We start from the raw sequence: 25,675 nt of genomic DNA on the forward strand, positions 1-25,675 counted from the left end.
TGGATAAAGTCATTGAGAGTGTTTTGATTGAGATGCAGGCTTAGAACTTCCCGCCTTGGAAGTGGAAGCCTGCCAATGCTTAGACCTTTGAGGGGTAGACGCCTGCCCCCTAGAAGATTTGTAACCTCTAGTCCTTGAACAGTTCTGTCTGCTGGTATCAGGAAACGTCCAACTCTTAGAAGGGTAATTCCTGCTAAAGCGAGGTATTTGAACTTGCAGAAAATCCTTAACAGTTTGCATAGACTTGGCCTTATCCTCCATTTTCTTAAGCACTTCCTCCGCTTTGCTGTCAAAAAGACTGTCCTTATGCAAAGGTACATCTAACAACTTAGCCATGACACGATCTGGAAGGGGCTGTTACCAGAGCCAAGCGTGCCTTCTAATAACAGATGCAGTAGCTGTAGCCCTGCAGGAGGCTTCTAGAATGACAAAACCACAATGTAAAGAATGTTTATTGACTAGACTGGCAGAATTCAGCAAATCCTGCACTTCCTTACTCTCCACCAAAAGAGGTACATTTGCTATCCTAGACTTAATAGCCTCCAAGGTGTGCTGCTGGAATTTCAGCATATGAAAAAGACAATTACTAGACCTAATAGCAAGAGTGGCAGAGGTATAAACCTTTTTACCCCACCTATCTAGATTCCCTGTTTTAGTAACAGTGGCCGTAACTCCTTTAGGGCCTTGAGAAATAACCTCAGGATCAGCCAACGGATTCCTTAAAAGAAACAGATGAGAATCAGGGACCCTACAGTACCCGTCAGGTTTCCTGGGAGCAGGAGGAACCGAATTTGGAGTTGAGGAATTTTCCAGGAAAACATCATGAACCACTTCTAACACTGGGGGAATAGCTAGAGGCTTATGCTGAGGTAAATCCAAAAATTCCCTAATCCTTTTCTTAGACTGGGGATAGCCCTGACTTTCCCATTTAAAATGCTCCCTGAGAGTATTCAAAGTATCACCAAAAGAGAAATTCTCTGGGGGAGAAGCATAAGGGACGGATACCTCTGCATCTGAATCCTCAAAAGGAGAAAAAGCCTGAGACGCTTCCTCTTCATCAGCAGAAATGCTAGAAGAATCAGAGTTAGAAAAAGACAAGGCCTCAGGAGAAGCATCCCTGCTCCTTTTAGGAGGAGGAAGCTGTGGACCTCTAATAAGGGTCAAAAGATCATTAGCCATTTTAACCATCTGGGATTGAGGGGAACGAGAAGAAACCGGAGCCTGCTTTTTCACAGGCTTACGACTGGAAGATTTACCTGCAAGTCTAAAGGACTCTGGGGGTGGGGGTGGGGGGTGCCTGGCAACCGCCAAAGTCACAGTAGAGGTTGTTGGCAAGAACTTGCTGTCTGAATGAAGAACGGAGGCCTCAGACACCGGCATCAGCTTAGCGGCTCCGGATCCAGCTGAAGAGGCGACAGGTCAGAAGGCAAAATGGAGGCCGGAGGCCTGGGGACTCTGAAATGGTCTCAACAGAGGACTGCAGTTGCAAATCCGTGGACTGCAGGGGCTGCAAAGGTGCCTCACTGGCTACCGCATGACTGACGACCATCCTAACATCATCAGAGGACTTAACCTTCTGAAGCCTGTCGCAGTCCTTATCCTTACATTTCTTGGGTATATCTGAAGCCTGAAGACCAGACGACGCCATACCGACAAACTTAGGCCAAACTCCAAAATGTCTAGCTAAAAGCTTAGCCCGATGACGAATAGTATGTGGATTAAAGGAGGCACAGAGATCACAATTAGGAACATCGTGGTCAAGGCCTAGACAAATAATACAATGGGAAAGAAAATCTCTATGGTGAATCTGCTTTCCACAGGTAAGACAATTAACCTTTTCTGACATTCGTTAAGGCAAAAAGTGGATCGCCAATGGGGTACTTAGCTGTAGTAGACTTCAACTTTGTAGTCGGAAACGAAAAAAGGTAAACTGCCAATCGGCACTCGTGCAAGAAATGCTTCTGCTTCGGGCTCCGTGGCAAGGAAGACTGAGGAAGTGACGTCAGCTGCCTTCTTTTGTATCGGACGTCCTGACGTCCTTTACAACCGATGACAGCCAACGTCATATTTACTTACCTTTGGTATTCTGGCTGATCGAGGGCTACCGGGAGCTGGATAACCCATTGGTTAGGACTGCAACAGTGAAACACGATGAACATCTGCAACTACTGAATTGGTAGAGGCATCTCTATGGGTAAACTCAACAAAACCAGAGGAGATAACACATTTAGCACTTTTATTAAATTATCACTTAAGACATGGGTATACATAAATAGAGAGGAAAACTACATCAACATTTTTTCATGCATTACACAATACATACATGTTTTCTTTCATTATAACAACTGCCATTCACTCCAACATTACATACATTGGTCAGTTCCTGCCTTCACTTAAACCTTAATCTCCTCAACATTATTCTGCACATATGGTTCCTATAAATCCACTTATTTCTATGTAATTTGTTCTTTTCCTTTTCTAAAGATCCCATTTCCAGTTCTTTTAGATCTTTATTAATATTCAATACCTCAATTTCAGTTGGTTTACAATTTAATTTCCATTTTCAAGTTTTTTTTTTTGCTTGCTTTTTGCAGCCAGCAGTGTTAAACTTAATAGAGCCTTGCTCTGTCCAGTCAATTCAGGTCCTGTTATCTTGTTCAAAAGAATTATATCCTTAGTTATGGGCATTTGTTACTCCAATAGTTCTCGAGTCCCATGCAGGGAAATTTTAAAATCTGTTAACTCATCAACTTACTAAGTATTTCTGTCAAATGACAGAATAATGCATTTTTTGGCACTGAAGGCAAAGCCGTATCTACTGCACCATTTGTGCATAATGTTAAGTGATGAGTGAAGACAGTTGTCACTAAGATAAGGACAAACTTAAAAAGTTTGCACTCACCAGCATAGATGAGGATCCAAACAAAGGAATACATTCTGACATTTAATGCAAAGATAACGAAAGGGAGTCACCCCAGCAGACAGCCCTGATTACTCCACTGGTGAGAGAGAATGGTGAAGATAAGAGTCAGCCTAAATTCATCTTCTGTGTTTGATCACATATGGAATTAAGGACCAAAACTGTACTAGCTTTACTTCCCTTCAGACTCCTGAGTTTATGTACGATTCCATCATGGGGCATTTAGTAATATGGGAACTTTTCACTATCAGGAATAAGAACTGAGAATCAAACTGTGCGCACAGCAATAATAACTGGCAGTCTGAGGGGCTAAGTCCATGTTTCTTGGTAAGTAAACAGCATTATGGTATGTTCTGGCACAAAATGCATTAGCGCTCAGAAAGAAACAATAATGAATGTAATCATAACATGACTGAATAAGGGTCCCTGATGTTAATACTTTAAATTTTTGCACATTAACAGCCACATAAATTCACTATCAGTATAAAAAAAATAAAAAATGAAGAATATGGAATCTTAACAGATGCGGATCTTCAAAATGGCTGAATACACCCATCAGCTTCCTCTATCCCTGGAGCCAGTACTGAACCAGTGTTATGAATACACAGGATTATGAGTGGGTCACTGATCGTAACTAACTTATGCCTGAGATATGGATGCCAAGAAATTCACCTCAAAAGCAAAGATCAATAGGTGAATGTTGGCATCTTTGTTGAGAACACATAATGCATTATGATCATAGCCCTGATCATAATCCTTTGTTGTGCATGGAGCTTTATCTGCTCCATTTACTACTAGTTCCAGAAAAGAAGGTGCCAAGTATTTTTGTCAGCTTTAAAAGCCATAAAGCATTTAGTGACCACTGACAGAAAGGCAGTAACGCACTTTCTTATGGTAGTGAATGTCAGGGACACATTACCAGCACAGACAGAAACCAATCTGTTTTTGAATTCTACTGCTGTCATTTGCTGATTAGTAGTGGCAGATTTTACTACCTAGTACAATGTCCAATCTTAACAAGCCAAGCAGTGGGTGCTTAACAATTGTTAAGATCAGGTCTCTCACTATAGAAGTGCTTAACTGATTGGGCTTTCTCTGGATATGGGACTGTAATCACCATTCTCCATGCACTAGAAGGAAGTTAAGAAAATAATTATCGGCCCGATGAAAATTTAGTCAAATATGCAGAAAAAGAACATAAGTAATAGTTGGAGGCTACCTCATACTGGCATGAATTAGCAAGACAAGTGTACAAATATCACTGTACTAATGTACACTGTTGTAATGCAGTTGTCTGCCATACTGTGCCAGTTAAATCAAATGGTATTGCTGTTTTCAGTGTTTACCAAGATTTTTGCTATTTTCACTGTATTTGCTGGTGTTTTTCACTTTTGCAAAGCATCTGTTCTGCTTGTTCTGGATTTCCTGTCAAGCTGCATTATAATAACGGATTTGTTAAATTTCTAAATTATTCTTCAGTTTCCTTGCTGATTTTCTGCTGTTTTAAATGTTTTTATAGTCTCACTGCTATCATTCTGCTGTGTCAAACATTTTCTAGTGGTTCCCACTGAAACTAGGGTAGCTAGTAGCAGTAGCATAGTCCAGATACAGGTTTGTTGCATCTGGGTCAGTTTATTGTGGCTGTTTTTTCTTTTCATATTTTCCAGGCCATCTTGGATTGGAGGGGACCTTTCTGCACTCTAGTAAGAGGATTGTGTTGATTGGAACCTGTCTGGTGAAGGGTGGTTAGTCTAGAGCTTGGAATAAACATCTTCATTGGTCCTTTTGAGCCTTTTTACATTTTTTTCAAGTTTTTAAGCTTCGGGTATTTAAGCCCTGCATTTGAGCAGGTTTTTGCTTGTTTGTGCTTCATGCAACATGGTCACTACTGCACAATTGTGCGCCATAGCCGAACAGATTAAATCAAACAGTTTTTCCTTAGTTACAGCTGTAGCACATATCTGTAGTACTTTCCCAGTCAAAAAAATACTGCTAGTGAGCTGAAACTTATTAAATTACACAAAGGCAAAAATATCCATCCACTGAGCTCCTCCTTGATCGATCTTGAAAAGGACCCCCAGTGACAACAGCTGGCAACCTAGCATTATGAACAGTTGGACCACCCTTGTTTCTCCTGCCAAACTTGGTGACTCGGGTCTCTTGAGACAGTGTAGCAATTGTCTCATGTACGCAGACAACCTTTTACTAACTCACTCTAGTATACAGTGCGACAGATGTATCTGCACCAAGAATCTTGAATCCATGCTCTCTCACACTCAAAACAGTAACAAGGAAGAGGCGGTCAACCTCCCCAATACTACACATGTGCATAGTACCATTACTCGTACATACAGTATGCATCCAACACAAAAATCAACATGTGGACGTTCTCTCAAAAAAACCTAGAGACACCAGAGACCTCCAAAACACACAACTGCTATAACTAACAGTTCCCACAGCACCTATGACACATAGCAACACCAGTTTCTCACCTACCAAGCCCTTAAGGTGTAATACTCAAAAAACACATTTTCTAGTCATTGGAGAATCAATAGTGAGACACACGATGTCCCACTCACCAGACTGGACAAGGAGAAAGTCACAGTCAGCTGCCTGTCCAGTGCCAGGATTAGTCAGCTCACACATGTACTCAGGTCTCTCAGCAACATGTACCATTATGTGTTATAACTGTGTTAGCTGTAGCAGTCATGCGTTTTGGAGGTCTCTGATGTCTCTAGGTTTTTTGAGAGAACATCCACATATGTTGATTTTTGTGTTGGATGCATACAAGGGAAAGGCGTAAGCCAACACATTCTGGCTAGGCTTATAAATGCCTTTGGGCAAATACCCTAGTACCTACCTATGACTCTATCATAGTTCATGTTGCAGTGAACAACCTGAGATGTACCTCACTGGATTATATGAAGAGAGACAGGATTGAGCTCTTCAAGTATGTGTCCCAGGGAGGTATTGTCCTTAGCCTTAAGAAGCATGCCTCACCTAGAAGGATGCCACAGTATAAAAACAATGATTGATTTCCATAATTGGTTTGTTTTTTGGTGTCATTCAAAGGGGATCCAGTTCCTGTCTGCCTGGGAAGCCATTTCTGACAAACCTCGCTGCTCTGCCACAGATGGCTTGCACCTGGACTCTAGGCTTTTGGCTGCTGGCAAAGGCTCTTGCTTCCACCATAGTGCCTTTTTAGGCAAAGTCTTGAAAATTAACTTACAGACGTAAAATTTGCCAATCATAACAAAATAAGGGTCATGCTGCTAAATGCTAGGAGCTTAAACCAAAAACTGCATACCCTGGAAGCACTTCTATCACTGGAAGCTGTAGGTGTCTGCACGGTCACAAAAACCTGGTTCAAGGCCTCACAGAGTACCCCAGCCTTGCAAGCCTACAATGTCTTCCACACCTTCAGACCGCAAAATGAAAGTGAGAACCAAAGGAGGCGTTGCTATCTATATTACAGACAAATTCACCTCTCGTCTAGTTAGACTGGACAACTTCATGGAGCTACTTCAAGTTCAGGTTATGGTGGGTAATACCCACATTCAACTCGTAGCCAGTTACAGATTCCCCTAAAAGTGTCATGACGAGCACGAAGTCTACTTAATCGAACTGGAGACAATCCAAATCTTATCGAACACTTAGGTTATGGGGAATTTCAATTATCCCACCATCAAATGGGAAACCTACTCTAGCCCAAACCCACTAGCACAAAAGTTCCTTGACTTTGTTAACTCAAACGCCCTAGAACAAATTGCTCATACCTCAACAACAGTAACAAACATACTAGATCTGGTCCTCACTAACATGTCAAATGGATCCACTTCCACAACTGTAGGACTCTTATTAGTCAAATATGAACCACAAATCAGTCACCTTCGAGCTGACACTAACACCAGAACTCACAAAGGGTGAAATCAGATTAAAAAAAATTCACCAAGGCAAACTATACCCTCCTATGTGAAAGTACAAATGCATTCAGAGCCCCACCCTCAGCTGGAAATGGTAACTTCACCAAGCTTACACTAAAGCCCATGTACAATCACTTGCATAAGTGTACAGACTCGGCTGTACCAGAAAGAATCAAACCCAGAGTTCAAAGTAAAAACAAGCCACCATGGTGGACATACACCATCAACATACTTTACAATAAATGCAAAAAGTTGCTGTCCATTAATACAAAGGCAAAGACCCCAACAATGGAAAATCATCATCCTCAGCCTCAATAGGCAAATAAGACAACTTGTCAAATCCTCTAAGGGGGGCTCTGAAAAAAAGCATAGCTAGCACAGCCAAGGATAACCATAAGGCCTTTTACAGCTATGTACGTAGCCTAAAAGGTAGGACGAAAGCATGTGCAGAACTAGTGACCAAAGGTAACACGCACACTGACCCCAAAGAGACAGCAAACCTGCTAGCAGATAGGTTTAGCAAAAATTTCACCCCCATCATCTCCAAATCTGCCACAAACTTTGCCCCAAACTCCCCACCCGGCATATCTGAAGAACATGTCATCAAAGCTTTGTCCAAGACAAAAAACAGCAACCTCTACGGGAACACGGCATCTCAAGCTGTCTTCTAAACGGGTTAAAAAATGAACCGGCATCAACATTAAGTACCCCTTTCAATCCTAGCCTAACCACAAGCTTTGCTCCAGCAAAATGGAGAACAGCAACAGTTATTCCCCTCAACAAAGGTGGCTTAGCAACAAACCTGGGGAATTATAGACCCACAAGTCTGACCAGCCTCATCTGTAAGGCCATGGAACGTATCATTATGGACCTCATAAATAAAGACATATGCAACCTCCAAACCCTGCTACCTACCCAATTCGGTTTCATCAAGGGAAGATCCTGCCTGTTAAATTTTGTAGATTTTTTTAAAATGTAACCAGGGTCACTGATGAGGGTATATATGTGCACGCAGCATACCTCGACTTGGCAAAGGCTTTTGACACAATCCCACACTCAGGCATTACCGATAAACTTAGCAAACTGAATGTAAACCCCTTTGCAGTAAGATGGATTGTTAACTGTCTCGCTAACCGGACACATTATCAAAGTGGGCAACTCCATATCCAGCAGGGTGCTAAGGGTCAGTGCTGGCCCCCACTACTGTCTGATATATACTTAGAAGTTCAGGTCAAAACTAAGGGGTTGCGGCTGAACAAGTTTGCAGACGACTGCAAACTGAATACAATTACTAAATCCCCAAATGATGTCAGTATACTGGAGGGTCTTCTGGAGACCAATGACTGGTGTCTTAGTCGCGGTCTCAAACTGAATGCAAAGACATGCATCATCATTCCCTTCAGCACAAACAATGTCCCTTCACACTATCATATCAAGAACAATACCCCAAGTACCCATGAAGTGGTAAGGGACTTGTGTTCACAAGTTGACTGCGACCTTAACGTTGACCACTATTGTCTACTGTAGTAAGGAAGGCTTTCTATGTTGCACACTTAATCAGTAAAGGCACTGCCTTGAGAGCAAGAGAGGTTATAACCTCTCTCCACTCAGCACTAATCCGCTCCATAACGGAGTATAACATCCCACTTGGCATTTACCGTACAAAGCACTTGCAGCAATTGGATAGACTTCAGAGGTTTCTAACAAAGATCAAGGGATTCTAGCAAGTGCCATACACAGACCGAATAAAGTCCCTGTCACTTTACTCTGTATCATATAGATTTCTTAGGGGAGACTTATGCCCGACTTACAGAGCAATCTCAATCCAAATCTAATGGACTTGCTGCATAGCCTTTCCAGGAACTTAAATATGGCCTGCAAATTGAATAGGACATGCTGGAGGGACAGATTTATCTACCAATGACTGCTGCATTTTTGGAATAGGCTATCTATTCATGTGAAAGAGCACCTCTATGACATTGTTAAAAAGGAACCTGGACGAGTTGATGGGGCACTGTAAATTCATACTGGGAATAGCTCTCACAACCATCCTGTGCATGGGCAGTCATTACTAAATGTAATCTTGGGTATTAAAGAATAGTTGTGTAAAATTTTACCATAACCATCGATGTTACAGTATTCTTTACATGTGGGGCGACCCAGCATCCGGCCAGTATACAATAGCTACTACAAGGTATGTGGAACATTGTACGTATGTGCTGAAAATGTCAGCCATAAAGGGACTTCCGCACATACAATCCTCAGAACTGTAATACCCCAGAAGGAACACCAGACCTAACCAGCAATCAAATGACACCCAAGGAAAGAAAGAAAGATGTGTGTGTGTGTGTGTGTGTGCACACAGAAGAGAAGGGCATCTATGGTTATGGTACCATTTTATACAACTATTCTATGCCCTTCTATTCATTGTTGCAGTACTCTTTACATGCGGGAGAATGCCAAAGCTTAATACGAAACCTGGGAGGAGGAAGGAGCAGAGAAGCTTTGAACAGAAGAGCTTTCAATAAAGTCATGGAGAATGGCTCTAGCAAACCCTGCCCTAGATCTAGAAATGTTGGCCAACTTGTAATGTTTGGTAAAAGTGTGTACAGAAGACCATGTAGCAGCCTCTAAAATAGAGTTAGTATCTAAGCCTTTAAAAGAATGCTCCTGAGGAAGCCATAGGCCTAGTGGGGTGATCCCTAACAGGATCAGAGAGTCTTACCACGGAAATCATAACAAAATTGCCTTAGAAATCCAAGGAGAAATGGTCTGTTTAGAGATAGGCAAACCCAGAGCCCTGGGAAGAAAAGAAAAACAGCGGATCAGATCTAAATAGAATCAGAGTTGTCTATGCACATCCAAAGTGTGTACGATTATTTCACTGGAGGACTGAGGAGAAAGGAAGAAAGTGAGCAACTGAATAGATTAAGAGAACTCATTTACCACCTAGGGCATAAAAGAAGGATTAGTACACAGAGATCCTATCCTTGTGGAAAACTAAGAAAGGTGGGGGAAGCCATCAAAGCTTGAATCGCAGAAACTCTCCTAGCAGAGGTTAAAGCCAACAGATGAACTGTTGTCCAAGTACAAAACTTTAAAGAAGCTGAGGCTGCAGGCTCAAAAGGGGCCACAGTAAGCTTCTCTAAAACATAATTCAAATCCCGAGGAGGTGAAACTGATTTCTTGGGGTATTTAATATGAAGGACATCTAAGAAAAAGTTTTACCTCCAATCTGGATGTTAAAAGGTGGAGATAATGGCAGGCATGCAGAAATAGCTGACAAGTGAACTTTCACTGACAAGTCAAACCACTGTTAAGCAACTCACACAAGAAAGAATGACTGGAACATCCACTGAAAATGGATCCAGATTTTGTGAAAGACACCAGATGGAAAACCTCTTCCATTTGAATAAGTTAGATTTTCTAGTACTGGTTTTTCTGGCCTCCTGCAGAACTCTTAAGCATGCCCGGAGAATAAAAGTGCCTGAAAGGAATCAAAAGTTGATCACGATAGGGTCAGTTGTATGGCTGACAAATGTGGATGAAGCAGAGGTGCCTCGTCTTATGTGAACAGGTCCACTCTGAGGTAACTTACAATGACTGCCCTTGGCTAAATGCAGAAGACGTGGGAACCAATGCTGTCTTGGCCAAAAGGGAGTCACCAGCAGGACTTTCTGAATGTGTGAAGGTGGCGGATGCATTAAGAATCATCCCCCTCCATGACAAAGACAGGGCACATTCACCTACCAAGCCAGAGGATGTGAGACTCTGGCACAAAACAAAGGAAGTTGTTTGTGCAGAGGGGAGGCAAAAAGATCCAAAAGAGGAGTACTCCACCAGTGGACAAAGTCCAGAAACATCACTGCGAAGCATCCATTTGTGAGATTGAGTCCTAGACTTACTTAATGTGTTTGCCATAATATTTTGAGTGGATAGGATTTAAACTGCTTGAAGAGTCACCTTATACTGAACTGCGACTCCCATGCCTTGAAAGCTAACCTGCAAAGAAGGCAAGAGTCTGTTCCCCTTGCTTGTTGACATACCAGAGAACTGTGGTGTTGTCTGTAAGCACTTTCAGAGGACCAGGTTGAAATAGAGGATGAAAGGACTGTAGAGCTACAGTAAGAGCCCTCATTTCCTTGATGTTGATATGCTCTTTCCTTTGAGAAAGAGACCAAAGGCCCTGCACCTTGGTTGATGCAAATGTTGCCCTCCAACCTGTGTCTGAAGAATCCGTGAACAGCTGTTCAGTTGGTTGAGGCAGATGAAGAGTAAGTCCTGGATTCAGAGCAAGCTGTTAAATCCACCAAAGAAGCTCGTTTTTTAGGCACGGGAGAAGGGGGATCAAAAACTCCAAAAGGTGAGCATGCTGTGTTCAAATAGACTTCAGGTACCATTGAAATTTCTCAGTGGAGTTTTGCAAAAGGCAGCATGGGAATTGAGGATGCCATGTAACCTAGAAGTCTCAGAAACTCCTTGGCCATAAGGGACGAGAGAGAGAGAGAAGGTTTTCTAAGAAGGCAGTGAGGGACTGAACATTGTCTGTTGGAAAAAATCACACCATTAGGTCTGTTCTGAACCTGCACCCTAGAAAGATGTGAAGGGGACAGAGATGTTTTTTTTTTTCAAATTTACGGTGAACCCCAGACTTCGTAGGAAAATAATGGTAAACTCAGAATCTAAATTAACTGTTCTGAAAGAGAAGCCAGAAAAAGATCATCCAGGTATGGATATAACTGAACACCTTTGACCCTTAGGAAAGGGATCACAGGGGCCAAGCAATTTGTATACACCCCTGAGGCAGCTGAAAGTCCAAAAGGCAAGGCAAAAAGATGGCACTTCAAGAAAAGTGTTTAAGTTGGAAAGATCCAGGATTAGTCTTGGGGACCATCTTTTCTGGGAACAAGAAACATTCTTGAATAAAACCCTCTACCCGTCTGATCCACTGGCACCTGCTGAATTGTGCCTTGAGAAAGTAACTGTCTTAGAACCTCTGGAAACAAATCCAATTGGTTTGAAGAGGGCTGTGGAACTTCCATGAAGGGAGAGAGACTTTTTCAAGTCAAGAAATATCCCTGTTGGGTGACAGAACCCAGGAATCTCAAGTGATCCTTGCCCAAGCTGGAAAAGAGACAGACAGAGATAGAGGGGTAAAACTTGACGGAGGCTGGTAGTCAGAGACAGCCTGGCCTGGCTGGAAAGGACTGCTGGGAGGAAGGTGCAGAAGTAGGAGATTTAAATTGTGGAGGTCTCTTAGTAGTGTTTTGAGTTCTAGAAGAAATTGAGGAAGAAGACGAGCATGCTGGTCTTCTAACAAAGGAAGTCTTAGTAGGAAAATTCCTGTGGAACTTTGGAACAAGAGAAACAAAAAGGTATTTCAGATCCTGAAATTCTTTTCCCTTCTCCTGCAAGATCTTAAGTCTGCAGCCCCAGAAGCAAAAAGAGCAGACTTACCTAGAGGTGCATCTAACAGTTTTGCGTTAATGCCATCTGGCAATGGTTGAAGCCTCAAACAAGAGTGCCTTCTAAGTACAGAACCAGACACAGCAGTTCTGGAGGATGCCTCAACTGCATCGTAATGACATTTAATAGAATGTCTAGCTACTTGTGAAGAAGCTGGTAAAAGAGACGTAACCGGAGTTTTAATGTCAGAATCTGGTACTGAACACCTGGACATATGAATCTGGTAATTCATAGCTCTGATAGCTAAAGTGGAAGTATAAATTTTCTTACCAAGCCTTTCCAGAATTTTACTCTCCTTATCAGAGGGAAGTAGTTTAGAGGAAGGAGACAACTGGGAAGACTTGTCTGAAAAGCAATGGAAACAGCAGCTGGATCAGCTGAAATACACTTTTACAAGAACTTGCAATCATCAGGCATCTTGTAGAATCTGTCTGGCCTCTTAGGAGCAGGAGCCTGAGAGTCAGGGGCCTAAGATGAACTGAAAGCATCCAGGAAAGCTGGCAAAACTGGAGTTACAGCCAAAGGAGAGCCAACTTCCATTTGTAGAAGTTCATAACACCCCTTTTGCTCTTCAGAAATCTGTGAGCAATCCCATTTGAAAAATTCCCTCATTTTGTTAATTGTCTCTTCAAAAGAAATCTCTTCTACCGGAGAATTCCCCCCATTGAACTCCTCCTCTGGACAGGCATATTCTAAAGGTAAAGTAATTTGTGCTCTCTAACTCTTTGAACAGGAGAAGATGTAAGGAGAAGGAACAGAAACAGCAGAAGAAGGCTTCAAAGCCATCAAATCCTTAATCAACCCTGAGAAGGGGCTTGAGAGCATCTATTCGTGTTTTTTCTTAACATGCATTTCTGCATGAGGAGGTGTGGAAGAACCTGGTGTAGGCCTAACGTCCGGCACGGACTCTGGAATCTGTTCCCTAACCAGAGTAGAAGGTACATTCCTAGGGCCCTCAAACACAAGGAGCCGTGGCACCCCTTGACTGTCTGAAATGAACATCTGCACTGCTTCGGAGGATGTGGCTAGGTCGGCTTCCTTAATGGCTTCCAGTGGGGTACCCGCCGAGGAACCAGACCCAACTTCTGAATGTAACACTAGGTCTACAATAACCTCAAGGGATACGTCAAAATCAGCTCAGCCAAAGGACCCCGGGAACCCTCCAAAATGTCCTTAGCCAGACATTTAAGTTGCTGATCTTCTAAACAGAGACTTAAAGCCAAAAGTCAGCTACGCAAAGTTTTAGGAACAAAGGCCTGATAAATGGAACAAGAACAGTGGTCGTGATTGGGGCCTAAGCAGGAAAGAAAGATTGTGGCAGTCTATGTGGAATCTGCCTTCCACACCTACACTTGGCCTTCCTGATGACATGACCTAAACGCAAAAGGCAGTAGTAAAGAAATAAATCCACAACAGGGCACTTATGTGAAAGCTGGCAGCAACCAACAGAAACAGGCAGCAGAGACGCATTCCAAATGACAACAGAAAAGGTCTGTGGATTGTATGTGTGGATGCCCTTTTATGGCTGACATTGTCAGCTCATATGTGCAACGTCCCACATACCTTGTAGTAGCTGAATGCTGTTGTATGCTGGCTAGACATCAGGTCGTTTTGGCAGAGGACTTCCCACATATAAAGAGTACTGCAACACTGAATAAAAGGACATCTAACATTTCTATGGCATAACATTGGGATGAAATGGCTAGGCTTGAAATGACCTCTGAGTCAACATTCTAGTAATCTCCTATGATTACAAGCAGACTTTAAATGATGCAATAACCAATAAACATTAATATTAATGATATGCGCAAACACTGCTACTCTATAAAATGATATCTTAACTCAAAAGCAAACCACCATACACATGCACAACAGAAGGTAATAAGATTGCTACACTATTCTTTGTGACAAAGTTACCACAACTTGAGCAATAATGTCAACTAGCCACTGCAAAGATCATGATTAGCAGCACAACACGGAAATACAAGATGGATACTAAGCATCTCGCCTTTCTACTGATAAGCACCAACAAAGAGAACTGAGAATATCTGACTTTCACTTTAATGCAGACTTGATATCCAAGATCAAAGCTGCTAAAGTAACAACAAAAGGAAAGAGAAAAAAACTTACTTGTCTCACTTGCTGCTCCAAATCTTGAATAATTTGTTTGCATCCCAACAAGCTGAGCATGCAGTGAAGCATTCCATTGTTTCATCTCTTCAAGCTGATTCTTTAATGTTTCAAGTTTACTGTTGTCAACATCGCACTGATCACACAGTGAAGCATTCAATTTTTTCATTTCTTCGAGTTGGCTCCTTAATGTTTCAAGCTCACTACTGTCAACATCATGTTTGGTAACTAAAGAACATCCAAAAAGACAGAAAGTAAAAATGGCTTAGAAATACTGTACAAGTTTTAATATTCAACTGAGAATGCATATGTATGAAAATACAATCAGTAGTAGAAAGAAAAGACCACCAACTTGCCTCAATGTGCAAGCAAGATGTCCCTCCACAATGCTGTTTATCATATTATACCAGGAAAGTAACACTCTCTACCAAATAAGGCTGCAATGAAATGCAACATGCTGTGAAATACCTTACTTCCTGGTGGAAAGAGACTGCAAAAAGTGCAATATTGTCATAACTCCTAGTACAGACTACAAAACAATCAGCACTGCTTACATATACTGGTGGTGATCACACAATTTCATGTCATTACATTCACTTAAAGAAACAAATCAGGTGGTTCTGCGTTATGTCTCAGAAACCTAATCGTTTTATTTAGACAAGCGACTTGGTGAATAACATACCCAGCAACCAAAAAGCAAATTATCTACTGAACTGCGGGCATAATCTACTTCTCTAGCAAAGCCTATACAAACAAGCAACCTGGTGAATAACATCCAAAGCAACCAAAAAGCAAATTATCTATTGAACAGCGGGCATAATCTACCTCCCCAGGAAATGCCTGCACAGACAAGTGACCAGGTGAATAACATTCCCAGCAACCAAAAAGCAAATTATCTGTAAGTGTCTGTTGGACTTCTTTTTTTAAATATACTGCATAGCCCCTGTCTCTACTACACATCGCCAGGCTGAACCAACTCACTATATATTCTAAGTTCTCCAGTCTATCTAATCTATTCACATAAAAAACGGAAAACTGAGCCTCCAACACGTAATTTATAGATGTAAAAGAACAGATTTATTAAGCGCTTGTTTGTGTTTGTTTGTTCATTTTGTATTCTGAAGAAGGAGGGGTATTAACCCTTCCGAAAGCGCTTAATAAATCTGTTCTTTTACATCTATAAATTACGTGTTGGAGGCTCAGTTTTCCGTTTTTTGTGCTTTTATTGGTTTGTCGAGCTTTTCGTGGTCTGTAATCTATTCACATCCTGTATAAGTGTTCCATTTATCTAATTCCACTCTACTATAATCTTAGACTTTCCCTCCTCACTACGCTTCCCATTTTACTCTAAATAAAAACATTTAACCTCTTCTGGCCACTGTACTCTCTCTAAATTAAACTTACCTCTTCACTGACTGCTCCTGACAGGTTCAACCCACTCCATTTGCCCTCGCTACGCTTGGGCTCACTCCGTTCCCATACCTTACCCCCATTCCCACACACTCCCATGCTTCTGACCTTTATAATCAACAAGCTACTCCTCTCAGCCTCACTCTGACTCCTACCTCATAGCTAACAGGCCACTCCCCTACTCACTCACATTCAACTACAGCTTACCCGCTCCTTCTCCGTAATCTCTTATACACTGACACACACAGTATTCATATTCTGTGTTCTTTCTGGACCAAATCCCCCACCCAATCTCCCCACTCCAAATACATCACACACAAACAAAATAGCACCAAAACACAACCCGCTATTGAAATATACCTACATAAGATCACTTCACTACCCCTCACTTTCGCTGGACAAAATGCTATCACATACATTTATAATAGTAATTACTCTCACTACTACCACACACACCTCATACAATCATATTAGTTAACTCAAAGACTCAACCTACATCCCCAACCTACCCTATCCTTACTCAAGGAAAAACAGCTTTACTACCAATATCTCCATCAATCTACAACCTCTCAAATTTTGACCTTGCTTCATTTACAGTACCCTGTACCAATTAAAAGCAAACATTTCCACAAAATACCACATAATGTATAGCAAAAAAAAAAAAAAAAAAACCTGCCCTTCAAACAGCATCCCAAATCATACACAGCAGTGATGTATACCCAAACCCTGGTCCTACAAACAGTTTCCCTTGTAACCAAACAACATACAAAACTCATCCAGGAAACCCTCTGGCCTCCTAATACTTAAACATAAGAAGCATAATGAATAAAATATCTGAACAACATGACACTCTGGCCCTCTACTCCCCTGACATAGTTCTCACACAGACCTGGCTAAAACCACAAATCAAAGATGATGAATTTGTCTCCCCCAGATATAATGTTCTTAGGCAAGACAGGACATCCAAAAGAAGCGGAGGTGTTGGTCTACTCTTAAAAAATAGCCTGAGCATTGACATGGTGGTCATTGACCAACCAAAGTTAAATAACGCCGAAACAATATTTACCATGCTAAATATAAACTAAAAAAACAGCTATATATAATCAGTGCCTACTTATCCCCAGGAAACATTGATACAGTAGAATTCATATTAGCCTGGGCATCCCAAAACTTCCTCCAGGAAACAACCATACTGGATGACTAAAATACCGACTGGTCCTCTTGTGATTTGCCCCACCCCACCAACCACATCAACCTACATGGCTTCACTCAGTAAAAGCAAACCGTGTAGATAAAGCATCCAAAAAGGAATCCATCCTAGACTGCATCCTCGCTAACTGGCCATCCCAATCCTACCTTTCTGGTTCCCCTCCCAGATACCCTCAGCGATTATTTTCCCACCTTTGTAATAAGGCACTAAGTGAATCCAATTAAATCCCCCACCCTCCAACAAATGCAGTATACAAAGAATTTCAAAACCTAAGACTTCATATCCACACTAAACCAATGCAATTGGAGACCACACTCATTTCTCTCCCTGGATAGTGCTGTGGACTAGTTCAACAATACTTTCCTTAACATTCTAAATCAACATGCCCCTATCAGAACTGTAAGAACTTAATCCAACTATGCCACCTGGCTTACCAAAGATACCAAACTACTTCTAAAACAAAGAAAGCATGGGACTCATGGCGTCACAATAAAAATCAAATAGACAGGCATTCCTGCAGCTAAGGAACAAAGCAAAAAAAAAAAAAAAACAATTCAGGTAGACAAAAGGGACCACTACATAAATTTCCAAACCAAATACAATACTAACTCACAAAAGTTCAGGGCAGCCATCAGTAAAATTCTGCAACTAGGAAAGACCAGTACTCCACCCCCTAACATTGATACCACAACCAATAACACAGCCATCCAATTCAACAAATATTTCATAAAATCCATTCTAGCTCTCAGTAATAATTTCCTCACCTCATATCCAAACCTATCATCCTCATCTACAGATCAAAACCGCTTCTCCTTACAACCTGTCCCTACCAGCACAATATATATCTGAGTAATCTCAAACCTACAACCCTGGCTGCTGATAAACTACCAGCAGAATATCTCAAGATTGTAGCCAAAGCCAACTCATATCCTGTTTCCTTGTTTATCAATCACTATCAGAACATGCCCCTTCTCAATGGAAAATCTCACATATACCACTTCACAAAGTGGGTAACTCAGTTGAACTAACTAACTATTGTCCAATTGCCATTCTATCTCCCTTAGCTAAAATCCTAGAAAAATGTATACTCCCAAATAATGAACAATCTCCTTACTAGTAAACCAACACTCCACATTGATGCCATCCCAATCGTAGTACTACAACAGCCCTTATTAGCTTTACCAACACTGTAAATCAACACCGGAACGTCAATCTGGACTCCACCGTCGTCTTAGATCTCTCCAAAGCCTTCAACATGGTCTCTCATGCGAAACTCCTAACAGCCCTCTCCAATCTTAATCTAAGTCCCTCCACTCTCGACTGGTTTCCGGACTAACTGCCAACAGGCAGTAAAATTGCAAAATTCCTGTTCTCCACTTCTACCCGTCACCCTCGGGGGTTCCTCAGAGGTCCATCCTAGGTCTCCTCCTCTTTAAAATATTTACCAACCAATTACACAAAGCTACCCTGAATGCCGCAGTACTTCAGTACGCTGATGAGTCCACCCTAATCTGTGCTGCTCAGTCACTCACTCAACTCCATAAAATGACAACAATCCTTTGCTGCTGTTGAAACCTGGTTAGCCAACTCTCAATTAATACTTAAATGCAGAAAACACAGCTAATGATACTCTATCCCACAAGTCCTTTAGACCCCAAACCACCATTTACAATACATTCCGCTAATAACACTCCCATCACACCTGTCCAAAACACCAAACTACTAAGAGTTGCCATAGATCATAACATGAAATTTGACAAACATACTGCAAACACAATAAAAACAGTCCATACAAAACTAGGAACCCTATACAGATGCAAAAAGTACCTCACCAACAACAGTAAAGCTACCATAGCAAGAACCCACCTAGTCTCTACACCTCCCTCATACTCACAAACCTAAACAAAGCAGATCTAAGGAAATTAAACATTTTCTACAACAAAATAACTAAGTTTGCAACTGACTCGCCCTCCAGTACACATGACTGCCTAGCTATCAAGTAATTCTCCTGGCTAGAATTACCCAACATACTCGCATATAAGCAACTTACAATAGCCCACCAAACCCTATATAATCCTTATAAAGTTTCTGCACTACAGGGCCTACTGACAATCTACTCTAACAAATGCACACTAAGATCCACCAACAAAGTACTGGTTGATATAACCAAAAGTAAAAATAGTTGTGAGGACTCCAGCTATTCTACCTCCGTTGCAAAAACATGGAATTCCATCCCCATAGATATTAGCACTAGAGATACAAATAACTTCAAAAAACTCCTCCGGTCCCATTTAGGCAGGTCTTGGATATGCAAATGCTCAGACCCTGGGTAAAATGGAACATATTTCTATAATATACAATAAACTATATTGATCTTACCAGGCAAGCTAACAAAAGCTTTCTTCTGTGGTCTGTATTTAACAATATCTGCTTTTTGTATTTACCAGGGTTCAAATGTAACCTTAGTACTGTATGTATTATCCCTCTAGTGTATTGTACATTCTTCAAATAATGTAATTTCATATTGTATACTTATTTTATGTTTACTTGCTGTAATAGTATATAGCACCTCTTTTCTTTATTTCTACTGTACTTTAATAACGTGATTATTGCATATTCTGTACTAACCATTCTGGAGCTTTTCTCCCCAGGCCTCCATGAAAATGGGATTCATACATATAGCCACATACACACAGACCTGTATACCTGCAATATATACATGTGTTTTATATACATCTACATCCTTACAGACCTACATATGTGCAACATATATTTAAATATTTGTGTGTCTACATCACCCACATAAGGGCACCTACCTGCAGTGTATATAATTCACATCAGGATACATGAACTGTACAGCAAGCATGATCAACAAGAGAGCTGGCAAGAAAAAAAAAAAACTTGTAACATAAAAGATTGACGGAAACAAATGGAGTGATTGACGATGGCTTGGAAAAAGGCCACAAAAATGAAGAAAAAACAACAGACGACACATATTTATAGTAATATTTTTTCTATATTTACTGCCAGTTAAAGGTTCATAGGTACTTACTAGACAATTCATCTGTGAGGAGCTTAAAAAGCCTAGCCTTGCAATGCCTTTTTTTCTAGCCCTTGTATTTTTTGTACGAATAACTCAAAGGGTTGGAACATTTACTTATTTCTCATATCCATAAGGGACACAAGTGCAAAACAGTGGATTAATTTAGGATTTCTAATACAGTTGTTTAAATTACATTTCAATACAATAAGAGAAGTACTTTTTATATGAAGTGGAAGATGGTTCCACAAGAACAGTATTCTCAGTGATATATACCTATCCATCCAGAATGTCCTATTAATGCTACAAAAGAGACTGAGATCCCTCAAGCTTGTGTTTACACTACTATTAGACTTGTGGATTTGTAACAGATCTGACAGGATGGGTCAGATGAGGTTATGTACACAAGACAGAGGTCAACAGGGACAAGGCTTTGTGATAGTCACCATAATTTTATGATTTAAGCCCTTGATTTGTTTTAATGAAAAAACACTATGGTCAATTGAGTTGCAACAAGTCTTTGGACAAGTAGATACAGAAAGGGGCAATATATTCAATGACTGGCCTAACGAGAGTGGAGTACAGTGGAACGATTACTTCCCTGGACCTGGAAGACATACCATCCATGCTATATGACATATGTTGTGCAATGGAAAAAGACTTCCTTACAATATGGATATATGGTGATCAAAGGACTCAAATCCCAGACCCTGCACGATCAATTTCTAGGGAGGTGATGTCAATCTGATAGCTGTAAGACAGGGCTTGCTTGCTGAAGGATACTATTATAAATTTCTAGGCATTGTTTCAGTTCACGGTTTTGGCAACAGCCATTTGACTGAGAAAGACCTTCTTGGAGGATCTTGGAATCCTATGGGGAATTTATGATGGTGCCAAGTTTAGTCAACTCTAAACCTGGTCAACCACAAATCTTTGCTCTCCAAGAAGTAAATGCCAAAGAGTAGTGGTTCAAGGACTGAAACCTGGAGTACAGAACAGCCACCCACCCTAACTTCCAGGGTTCTGTGTGTCAATTTGCTATCCAATGAGTTATATAGGGATTTACATTTAGCTGGGAGAGTTTATCCACAACACCAGAGTGCAGGATAGTCTTACATGCCTTGGCAAGGTCTAGATATGCAGTATGCACTGATCTGCCCTCATTCACTGCCTCCGTAACCTTCCTGAATAAATCAACCAGGTTAAATAGTCAGGATCTGACCCTGATGAACTGGCTTGGGTCAAGAGTTTGCATGTTGCCCAAATCATTAGTTCCATAGTGACCCTTTCCATAGCCTTTTTTTTTTTTTGGATCTACAATTATCCAGGAACTTTGATGCCTTATCTTTGTGCAAGGGGATGTCTGCTGCTGTCCTCCATTCAAAAGGTACAAAGCCAGTTTGAAGGTTGATATTAAACAGCCTCTGTAGAGAGTCTGACAACTCCTGTTTCAGGCTACCCCAGTACGTTATCCAGCCCAAGGATGCAATGTTCTTGGACTTGGATGGATCCTTTAGGACTTGTTCTTGGGAAACTGGGGGTGGGGGATGTAAATACCAAAATGTGATCTGGGAATATAGGATGGGAGAATTGGAAAGTCCTGTACAGGAAGTTTCAGCATAGTACAACACCTATAACTTGGTGGAGCTTAGAAAATTAAGTATTATCTCTAGTTAATTAAGCCAGGTGGCTGTAAGGAGTAAACTGCCACTAATACACATTTGCTTTTGGTGTATGATGCTTTATAGAAGACTTTATACCAGAGTACAGAACTGAAAGAGTTCAAATTATGGATTATTATTCAAATGTGGAGTCGCACAATATACTTTCCCAAGGCAGCATATGCAGCAGTGGAATACAGTTATGTCACAGAAGTGCAGATATGTCCCCTCCCCACTTCTTTACCAAACAGAATCTCAGGAAAGTGCTCCTTATGAAGGCAATCACAACAGGGTCCATAAAGTGCTAAAATCTACCAGGGGAATGTAAAACCAAAATTAAGATCCTCAGAGATCATTAGCCTAGTAAGCATCTATAAACTTAGAAGAAAATGAGTAAGCAGTGGGAGCCAAAAAGTAACCACATCCCTAAACCATTACAGCTTGCGAGATACTCACTGTAGCATCAGATGCAGTAACAGGACCACAGCTACAAAGAGAATCAGGCATAATCTGTGGAATTCAGATTTAGGTGGACATCAGTCTGATGAAATCTGATCCAGAACACTGAAGTCTCCATGTTTGAAATCTAATGCTACACCCATTAGAGGTGACTGAGGTGCTGAAAGGGAGGACATGGTAAGCCTTTCTTTGTTGTTTTTTCTTTTCCGCACAGAAACACGCAGAGACTGTGCTAGCAAGGGTCTGTCACACAAGCTGAAGGAGTTGAAGAATAACAGGTATGAGTGGGTGTGTACATATGGCTGTTGGCAAATAGAGTTTGTTAGACTGACCGCATGCGGTCATCTAGGCAGTTAATCGGCAGGAGCGCAAGATCACACAAATCTAGGGACTAGGAAATGTGCCATTACAGTAGAAGTGCCTTCCACATATTTAGAACATTTGTGCCACAAAGACAAAAGGTAGAGGAGTCCATCTCTATTTGCAACAAGCATAACTTTACATTGGTTAAATAAGACAATACCCTGGAATTTATCCACGTGCAAAGTCACATACCATATCCTAGCATGCTACAGTTCACGGACTATGTCCCTAGAATCCCACAGCTCTTACTAACATCTACTGGAGAAGCTCAGCATAAAACCAAATACCCTATCCATGGGGACTAACTACTCCTCTATAGACTGGGAAATACACACTGCATCATGCCTGCAGGCACAACTCCTCCTGGACTTCAACACAAATACCCTTGACCAGATGCTGTGCACACCCAACAGGGGCTTTAAACATTCTGGACCTGGTATTCACAAATATGGGAGAACACTGCACCCACCCACCCCAACCCAGTCTCATTTCCTCAGTGGTGAGGTTGAACCACAAAGCTGTCTCCTTCAAAATAAAAATCAGCTTGGTAACCCCATCAAACCTTACAAACATTAGCAACTATTCAAAGCAAACAACACCCTAATTAAATGACAGAATTTTTTAAAAAGGTCAGTGCCACTCCCAACCAGAGTTCACAACAACCTATGCAGAATTATTCACAGAGACCCTGTACAACCATATAAATGGCTCTATTGAGGCTGCTGTACCACTGGTGAACTTCTTATAACAAAAGGAAAAACACATGGCTAAAATCAAGAGCAGCTCCCACAATGATTGGAGCTCCCCAATTAGAGTAAACAGGAAACTAAGAGGACTAATCAAATCTATCAAGGACAATTATGACATCAAAATAGCCACTCAAGCTAAAGAAAACATTAAGGCCTTCTACAGCTATATCCGAAAACTCAAAAGCAGCACATCAGTGTGCCAAACTGGAGGTCAATGGTGCTACCTCGACTGAGCAGAGGGATATAGTGAATTTGCTGGCTGACAAATTCAGCTCAAACTTCATCTCCTAATCCTCCTACCTCCCCTACATTAAAAACCTATCAGAATACCCCAACTATTAATTATATAACTATAGTTATTTAACTACTAACTAAGAGCAGGTCCTGGTGGCAGTCACTAAGGTCAAATAAACAGTCTCAAAAGTCGTTGACGATACCTTGGGATAACCTCCTAAATAGCTGGAAACATGACCTATCAGGACCACTTCAGTCACTCCAACACTGGAATGGAGGATAGCATAAGGTTATCCCACTTCACAAAGGTGGACCATCAACCATCCCTGGAAACTACAGACCTATATGCAAAGGCATGAAAAGAATTATCATAGAAATGATCAACAAAGAGGCAACCTTCAGACATTAGACACAGCCCAATTTAGCTTTATCAAGGAAAGATCATGCCTACAAAACCTGGTGGACTGCTTTGAGAAATTCATAAAGGCAATGGATAAGAAAATGGTGCGTACCCCCCTACATGGACTTGGCTAAAGTGTATGATATAAAACCCCACTCGCTGACAAACTCACCGAAGTGGGCATAACCCTTACATAGCTTACTCGTTTGACAGCTGGCTCACTGACAGGCCCCAGAATTCGGGATTGGTGATACCCCCTCCACTAACAGACAGGTCACCAGCGGGCACTTCAAGGATCCATGCTGGAACAGCTCCTATTTGGCATCTACTTCACACATTTGAAAGTGCACAATTCACTGAAAACACAATTCACATTCACTGAAAACACATTTCACTGAAAGTTATATATGGCCTTTTCCAAACTGTAGTGCGATCCGGGAATTAGAATATATAGCAAGGGGGTGTGTGACTTTCATTGAAATGTGCTTTCAGTGAATAGTCCTAGACCCATATTATATATATATATATATATATATATATATATATATATATATATATATATATATATATATATATATATATATCAAATGTGTGTGTGTATATATATATATATATATATATATATATATATATATATATATATATATATATATACACACACACACACACACACACATCTATATATACATGCACATATGCATAAATAAAACACACACAATATATCATATGGATCTACTTCTACCAAAATCCCATTTCAAACTTAATTATTCATAGATCGGTATTAGCCTAAAAGCCTAGGTAAGCTTAGCCAACAAGGTTTCCTGGCGTACGCCACCCAAGAAAGTTATTTTCCTGTGCCCAGTCGAGCAGAGCCACAGAAGTGATCCCCGGGGTGTATTTCCTATTTCCCAAACACTCATCAAGCGTTTTCTTGAGGAGTGTTAATGAGGAACTTTGCTTGACAGATGGGTAGCTTGTTCCAGAGTATGGGAAGTCTCTGGGACAGGAATCTATCCCTCCGGCATATCTTGCTTATTGCGGTGACGAGGTTTAGGTCACTAGAGAGTCTAGCTCGAAGAGATTGGGATTTCTTTAGGTGGAGCATGTCCAACAGCTCTGGATTTGACACAGCTTTATACGATGAGATGAAGTTGCCAAACATGTAATTTCATGAACGCCTGGCTCACTGGAAAGTAACGCTGGCAAACTAAGCAGTTGTCCAGCAACATTTCAACAAACGAAGTAAATCAAAGCCATCCAAGCGGGGGCTTTGCCCCCCCCAATCAAATATATAACTCAGAGATCGCACTATAGTGGAGAAAAGTTGGCCAAGTGGTTCATTTCCTGGAGTTATTTTACAGTGATCTGGGTGATTGTGAAACTACATGTTCGGCAACTTTGTCTTGTCATTATTAAGTTCAACATAGTGGGATTTTGGTAAGCAGAAGCAGATCTGTAGATAGTGGGCGGCACAGTGGTGCAGCGGTTAATGCTGTCGCCTCACAGCAAGAGGTTCTCCGGTTCGATTCTTGGCTGGGGTGCCTTCTGTGTGAAGTTTGCATGTTCTCCCTGTGATCGCGTGGGTTTCCTCTGGGTACTCCGGTTTCCTCCCACATTCTAAAGACATGCTTCTGGAGCGTTTCTCCCCGGGCCTCTGCTGAAAACAGGATCTGTGGAACCTAGTCGGACTTTCCCGGTCAACAAATGTTA

At 41.3% G+C, this 25,675-nt stretch overlaps 1 protein-coding gene across 5 annotated transcripts in view; it reads right to left on the minus strand.

Annotated features, from left to right (window-relative positions):
* The window catches only part of LOC122791042 (myomegalin-like), a 3,200,315-nt gene that overhangs the window by 1,635,843 nt on the left and 1,538,797 nt on the right, over nucleotides 1-25,675 (minus strand). For all 5 annotated transcript variants that reach the window (XM_044058817.1, XM_044058818.1, XM_044058820.1 and 2 more), the window contains exon 26: nucleotides 14,440-14,667. In XM_044058817.1, the coding sequence (XP_043914752.1) occupies nucleotides 14,440-14,667 (228 nt within the window). The remainder of the gene's footprint in view (nucleotides 1-14,439; nucleotides 14,668-25,675) is intronic.

The sequence above is a fragment of the Protopterus annectens genome, chromosome 16.part0 (genome assembly GCF_019279795.1).
Source record: "Protopterus annectens isolate FY-2018-M chromosome 16.part0, PAN1.0, whole genome shotgun sequence".
NCBI lineage: Eukaryota > Metazoa > Chordata > Ceratodontiformes > Protopteridae > Protopterus > Protopterus annectens.